The sequence below is a fragment of the Vicia villosa genome, linkage group LG5, assembly GCF_029867415.1.
Source record: "Vicia villosa cultivar HV-30 ecotype Madison, WI linkage group LG5, Vvil1.0, whole genome shotgun sequence".
In the NCBI taxonomy this organism is placed as follows: domain Eukaryota; kingdom Viridiplantae; phylum Streptophyta; class Magnoliopsida; order Fabales; family Fabaceae; genus Vicia; species Vicia villosa.
The window spans coordinates 166,226,794-166,234,636 of record NC_081184.1 but is presented as its reverse complement, the minus strand read 5'-3'; the positions used below and the strand labels follow the sequence as shown (position 1 = coordinate 166,234,636).

At 28.4% G+C, this 7,843-nt stretch overlaps 1 protein-coding gene across 1 annotated transcript; it reads right to left on the bottom strand.

Moving 5' to 3' along the window:
• Positions 1 to 233: 233 nt before the first annotated feature.
• LOC131603752 (short-chain dehydrogenase TIC 32, chloroplastic) lies at positions 234 to 4,029 on the bottom strand. The gene is made up of 7 exons (XM_058876175.1): positions 3,337 to 4,029; positions 3,158 to 3,237; positions 2,909 to 3,065; positions 1,540 to 1,621; positions 1,236 to 1,323; positions 773 to 819; positions 234 to 641 (listed from the first exon to the last, which is right to left on the bottom strand). Exons 1-7 carry the CDS (start codon positions 3,690 to 3,692, stop codon positions 432 to 434), a joined length of 1,020 nt encoding a protein of 339 aa, XP_058732158.1. The 5' UTR covers positions 3,693 to 4,029; the 3' UTR covers positions 234 to 431.
• Positions 4,030 to 7,843: the final 3,814 nt, after the last annotated feature.

Sequence of the window (7,843 nt, the reverse complement as noted above, 5' to 3'; positions counted from 1 at the left end):
TCCAAAGGTTCTTTATCGTATATATATCTTGTATGTATCATCTCCATAATTATATACTCCTACAAAGTACAATTAATTACATCTCATAAACAGAATAATTTTTATAAAAAAAAGGTGCAACCAGAGTTTTCCAGGCACTTTCACTTATAATCTAATATCCATATAGTTATCATATTTCAGGCTCCATAATCATTGTATGAATCATAGCACCCAATCTAACTAGCATAATCCATTTAAATTATATTTTAGACTTCTAATTATAAAATAAAACAAACAACTGTTTTCCCAAGGTTTGCCCTAGATCATAAAACGTGTCTGGCCACAGCAAACTCTCATGTATTATAATCTAGAGAGAAATTCTATGTGTATTTTTTCATAAAACTCTATATTTATTTTTTTATTTTCTTTTGCATTTTCCCAAGAAACTAAGTTCAAAATTCAAGGTGATTATGATGAAATTGGTCAAAGGCAGCTTTTGAACCCTTAGAAATGATGAGTTCGGAAAAGTCCCATAACCTTGAAGCTTCAATTGAGTTGGATCCCAATTTGGAACTGGAGGCTTCGTTGCAGTCCATAAAGTACTTTCCGGACACATTGAAGAGCCTTGGATGAGTTGCCACATAACATGTTGTTGCAGCTGCCTACATATATAAGTTAGAGCACAGCATAAAACAATCAACAACATAGAAATATAATATAAACAAAAAAACTAGTAGTACTATATAGGACATGCATAATAGAGAATATTGAATTTGAATTTACTACTAATTACCTGAGGAAGGGTCTTTAAGAGCTTGGAAGCCAAAAAGAAAACTAAATCTGCAATTTGATTTTTAAAAAGAAAAGAATAAAAATCTTAAATCAATTTGAAAAGGAACCAAAACTACGACCTAAGAGCATAAATATAGGGGGTGGTATTTGCCACATGTACCACTTGTGTCATAATAGTATGGATAATTGAATGCAAATGGTGTAGTATTACATAACCACCATATCCAAATAATGCTACGGTGCTTTTCAATTTTTTAGTATATATTGTGTGATTAGTGGGACCCATTTTAAATTTTTAGATGGGTAGTATGGATATTTACAAATTTTAATTAGGTGGTTTAAATAATTGAGAAATGTGAAATAATATATTATATTAAGTGGGGTCTATTTATACCACCAAATTGGGTGGTATGGATGTGGATGCTCTAAGAGGCTAAGACAAGGTTGTTATTGTTCTAACAGACCTGTAAGAAAACCATCACGTTCTCTGGTGAGTCTGGTTCTCACAACTCCCGGATGAAGGCAGTTCACAGTGACGTTTGCATCCATTTGCTGCACAAGTTTAATACCCCAAATTATTATTTATAACACTTCATCATCATATAATAAAACAAAAGTGACATACAAACAAATTTTTTTTTTGAATATGGATAGGATCGATGTAGATCATAGATCAAAGATGGATATTGCATGTTAGTTAGTACAGTAGTTGATAAAACAATAAAAAAATGAACATATACAATGAATGATTGAGTTTTTTTATGTTACCTTGAGTCTGCTAGCAAGTTCTGTGGTGTGTAAAACGTTGGCGAGTTTGGAAAGAGTATAAGCACGTGTAGCATCGAAATGGCTGGGGGACATCACACAACACACAAACATATCTCAGTCAAACCAATTAAACTACAATATCCAAACTTTCAAATATTTTACTGGTTTTTTGAATCATCAAAGTTTGAAAGGCTTTGTTTTGTTTGAGAGTTTGAAGGAAATAGGAGGGAATTTGAAATATAAGAAGGAGGGATGAAAAGAATAGAAAAATTTTGGTTAAAAAGATTTTAAGGATTTGTTTTTCTTCCTAACACCTAAAACCTCTTAATTTGAGAAATTTTAAATTTATATTTGAGAGTTGTTTTGAAGGGTTTAAACAAATTGTTCAAATATAATTTTTGTTGTTAAAATATTTCAAAAATTAAAAATACATTAATAATAAACATTATTTTATCATCTTAAATAAAACTTTATTTTCAAAAATTGTTAAAATTTTCTCCATATTTAAAAAAATATATCATTTTTCGAAATCCTCCTTTTTATTCTCCTCCATATTTCCAAAAAATGCCTAAGGAAAATGCATGATAGTAATGTACACTATTTTAAATAACATTCGCAGTCTCGTTAATATTTTCGGAATTTCAATCAATAGTACAACATTACGATACTAATTGTGGTCATTACAATTTAAATTAATCATAATTTCTTTTTCATTATAACTATATCATTTTATTTGACCATTTTTTAAAACATTGGTAAAGAAATTATATCGTCATTCATTCATAATTATCATAATAACTAGTGATTCAAAGAACAACATATTAATGTTATTGACATGAAAAATAATGAAAATGAGAAAATGAGATATGCCCTAAAAAAATTGTCAACCAATATAACTACATCAAATGATAAATTTTAAATTATGGGTTGATAAATTTTAAATTATGGGTCTTGCTAACCAGTGCCCTCAGGGCAATGGTTAAGCATTCTAAAAAAAATATTTTATAGAAAATTTAACATTTTAATTTTCGAGGCATTAAATATGCAGATTACCGAGATAAATTTACTATTTTTAAAGTCTTAGCTATTGTCCTAAGAGTACTGATTAGCATTTCCCTTAAATTATTTATATGATATAAGTGAATAATTTATTTCTATTAATTTTTTATACTGTCAATGGATAAATATTAAACTAAATGAAATATAGAGCATTAAATTAAGAGAAAAGAGATGATAGATTGACTTTGTAAATTAAACTATGAATTTTAAATTATCGATATGATTTAGTATTTTAAAATATTCTAATAATACTGCCATTAAACTCTTAAATTAATAAAGTAAAAGAAAAATGTATGTTATAATTTGTCACCTTTTGTCGTGGCTTATAAGAGCCAAATAGGAGATGACGTCATCAGTAAACCATTTGTGTATGGCGGAAGTTACGTTCACTATCCTCCCTTGTATCCCAGTCTTCTCTGCCGTTTCAACCATCGTCTTCATCAACAACTTCGTTAACAGAAAATGACCTAAATTCACAAAATTAAATAATCAAAACAAAAATGAAACTCAATCCTATGCTATATAATTATATAATTTGTTGTGATCTTATCTTACTTACCTAAATAATTAGTGGCGAACGTCATTTCAAGTCCATCTTCTGAAATCGTGTGCTCTTCTGCAAACTTTCCAGCATTGTTTCTAAACCGTTATCAACAATCAAACATGCAAATTCAAATCCAAATTCAAATTCAAAGTCAAAACAATATGCATATACATGAAATGTGAATGTATACATACATGAGGATATGGAGAGGGAAACCGAGAGAGTGAAAGCGATCAACAAAATTGGTAACGGAATTGAGAGAACTGAGATCGAGTTTCATGACGATAATCTCCGCTTCAGGACATTCCGTTACGATTTTATCTCTCGTTTCCTCCGCGTTTTTCATGCTACGCGCCGGTAGAATCACTCTCGCACCACGCGAAGCCAACACACGCGCTGTTTCCGCTCCGATTCCAGATGTTCCACCGGTGATGATGGCGGTTATGGAACGAAGCTCGCCGCGGATTTCGGTGACTTGCTCGGCGGTAGATTTGGATCCGAATCCGCTTGGACCGGGCCAACCGATCAGGTATTTAATCGTTTCGAGCATCTTGTGAGTGGTTTTGGTGGATAGTTAAACCTGAATGATATTGATTGAATAAACAATTAATATTGCGAATTGGATAGTTCTAAAGGTAGTTATCTTTTAGAGTGTGTCAGGATTCTGAGATGCTGTGAAATTCGGCTCTGCGTGCATTAATCAATCGCAAAGTACACAGTGCATGCAAGAAAGAAGAATCGGAAAGAGAAGAGAAGCAGAATGAGAATGAGAGAGAAAGAAAAGAAAAAGGGAAAGTAACGAAGAGGGAGAGAGAGAGGGGGGATCTTCAGTCTTCAGAACAAAGCTGAATCAGAATCGAAAGTGTTATATTCTAGCTACCTCATCGCTACGGCGCAATTTCTTATTTATTTTTTTATACAAAATTCTTATATTTGTATAATAACAAAAAATACTAATATGAGTAAAATGTTAAAAATGGAAATATAGAAAACAGATCAACATAGATTTACCACTTAATTTACGCTCAACTCGGGTTAAGTTAAACTTTTTTAAACAGAAAAAAATGAAGATTTTATTTTAAAAAAATTTTTTGATACAAGATTTTATTTAAATTGACTGAAATATAAATTGAGCTTAACAAAACTCGACCTTGATGTGATTAATTATGTATTTATTTCATTGCATATTGCATAAAGTTATTAAATATGTACTCCCTCTGTCTCAAATTATAAGAGAAATTCTCTTTTTTAATTCATTGAATAGTTAATATATCTGGTCTATATACAGACCAGATACATTAATTATTCAATGAATCTAAAAAGTGAATTTCTCTTATAATTTGGGACGGAGATTTTGGTTGAAGTTGATATGAGTCAAATGTGATAATTAAATAAATGGATATTTTACCTTAAAGTTATTCATTTTAAATTGGAAATAATTGAAGTAAAATTATAATATTGATTTTATCTATTTAAATAAATTATGTTATTTATAGCATTTTTTATTGAATATATTTTACTATCAATTTGAAAATATATTATTGATTAATTATACATTTATTTTGTAGCATATAATTATTAAATACGTTGGTCAAAGTTGAAAATGAGTCAAATGTCATACTTAGAAAAACAGATATTTTACCTTAAAATTATTTATTTTAAATTAGAAATAATTGAAATAAAATTATTCATTTTACATTTTTTATTTTATCTATTTTTTTTGTTATTTATAGATAATTTCCTAATTTACCAATCAAATTAATTGTTACATTTTGAACTATGTTTAAATTGCATAGGTTCATTTATATTATTTTTAATATTGATAAATTTAATTAAAAACATATTACAATAAAATAAAAATTTAAATAATGAGATTATATCTATTTCAATATATTAATTGATAATTTATTTAATTATTTCAATAATATTATAAAAATAATTGAATTATAAATACATAAATTTAATTCCTATATATTGTTAATCAATGTAAATAATTTTTATAATATCAATACATTATAAATATAAAATTAATAAAAACATTTAATTAAAATTAAAATTATACTGCACAGTAATGTTGTGGTAAACCTTGTAATAATGACAAACAATAAATGAAAATTAAACCCTCTTACATCAATATATTAATGATAATTGAAAGGTGGTCCTTCCTTGGTCACTTTCTGGGGAGGGTGTTAACTGCACATAAAAACAGAAAAACTACTAATCAACAATAAGAAGAAAAACCTTATAAAGAAGTATAATAAAAAAAAAAATTGTATTGAGGAACCAACATACTTGTCACATCATATTAAAAATATTTAGAATAATGTTTAATTGCATGACTGAGATGAAATTGTGCTTAAATATATTTTTCGTTATCATTATTATTTTTAATTTATTATTATTTACTTTAATTGCTTTTTGCTTTTCTCTGTGTATATCTGTGTGCCAGGGAAAGGCACAAAAGAGATCATACACAGCTTTCATTTCCAATTCTTGGCAATATCTTTGCCCTGATGATTATCTGGTTCTACTAAGATGCTACTCCTATTAATTAATTAATCAATTATTTAAAGATAATCTAGCTAAAAAGAGAACGAATGTAGACTGTTATTAACTTTTTTCAGGATCAGTGACAGGTTCAGAGATTACTACACACTGTGATTATGAGTTTGACTCTTACATGTACGGTGCATATTTAATTAATCATGTCTCCACTTTTATTCCTTGTTGTTCGTAGTCAATGGTTAGAAATGCACGAAATGGTACTATACTAACAGCAAAAATTTATGTAAATGTAACTTTTCTATTCAACTAAAGGTCCTATAATAATGATCAAGATGTGCAAACCAAAAAACGTTTAACATGTAACTACTCTTTCCTTTACTTTTGCCAACAATTACTCATACTGTATTATTAATAAATATAAATAAATAATTTAATGTTCTCTTTGTCGAACGAAATGAATGTGAAAGGATTGGAAGAAGGTCAATCACGAGTATCGATGCATCTTAGAGGAGTATAAATAAATGAATATGAATTGTCAAAGCTACTACTAACTTCCTACTCCCTCACTTGAGAATTGAGATTGAGAATTCATTCACCGGTGTAGTTTGAGACGGAGAGAGAGTCATTAACAAAGAACGGTCAATCCTCGAATCTAGCTAGCATATTTTAGGGATGCAAAACCTACCTTCTAAATTACTCTTAAAATTTGTGTTCTGTTAATTCTACATTGAAGTTTGGTTTAATTTGATAGTACTATTTCGTCCGTTAATTAATTAATTGTATGTGTTTTATAAAATTAACTTAATTAGTCTCAAAATTAATTTAATTTTACTTTTGTTTTTTAAATTAACTTTCACTATTACATTTAATTCTTGTTATTTGTTATTAGGGATGTCAACTGTCTCCGTTAACGGTGATCTTTATAGGAATTTCCCGTTTGGGACTCCAAAGACGGGGAATTTTTCTTTCCAGAAGGCACTTCGGGGACGGGGGTGACGTAAATATCTCCCGTCCCGTGGAGTTCCCGTCCCGCCTAAAATAGCATAATATCTTTAATTTATATATAATTTTAAATTATTAGGTAAGTTTATTTGTCATTTCATGTAATTAATTTTATACACAAATTTAAAATATATATGTATTGTTAGTAAAAGAGTGGGGATTGGATCATCTCCTTCACAATTTTCTCTTCAACTATCTCCTTCACATTTATGTCTCTTTCTCTCTCTATTATTTTCTCTCTCCTATTTTATATATTCCATCATTTTTTCTTAATTCTTTTTATGCAATAATATCTGTTTTGGTTGAAGGAGATTGATGGAGGGAATGAGAGGATCCATTGTGAAAAGAGTGAGATCTAAATGATTATTTCAAATTTTTTAGTTTGAAATTTTAGTGGTTATGACACTCAATAAATCAATATTATAAATTAAATATTGTTAAAACAATATATTTATCATAAAGAAATAATTTCTAAATTCATTGTGGTTAGTTTTTGAAGCTTTTAATATTAATATTATTTAAAAAAATAAAATTATATTTCAGGTCTCCGCATGAACCTTAGGGACCCGCGGGGATCCGCAGAGACGGGGATGGGAAATAAAATCCCTCCGTAGCGGAGATCTGAAGCGGGGATGGGGAATAAATTCGAGAGCGGAGAATGTGATGGGAATGAATCCTATTTTTACTTGTTACTCAGTATCCTATTTTTAGAAGTCTTTTTTTTACTCTTTTAGTCCAAAGTCCAAAATCATAAGATGTTTTGCACATTTCACAAGAATTAAAAAATATAATAATTTTTGAACGAGGAAGATAAATTATGTATGACTTTACAATTTAGTCATTAGTTTATTACTAAAAAAGAGAAAGTTAAAAAAATTGAAAGAAGAAATATTAATAAATGATAGAGGATATATTACAAAAAAATATCATTAATATTGCATTGAAATTTTAAAGTGATTTATAATTTGTGACAATAACTTTTTAATTTGAAAATTGACTTATAATTTAAAAAGAGGAAGTATTATTTTATCTTTTTATTAAAAAGAAAATTGTCGGGTACTGCTAGACTATTCGATCTAACAATGCATTATTATTAACTACTCCTTCCGTCTCACAATAGGTGTCCTCTTTCATATTTTTATATGTCTCAAATTATTTATCAATTTAGAATACCAATGTGATATTTATTATTTC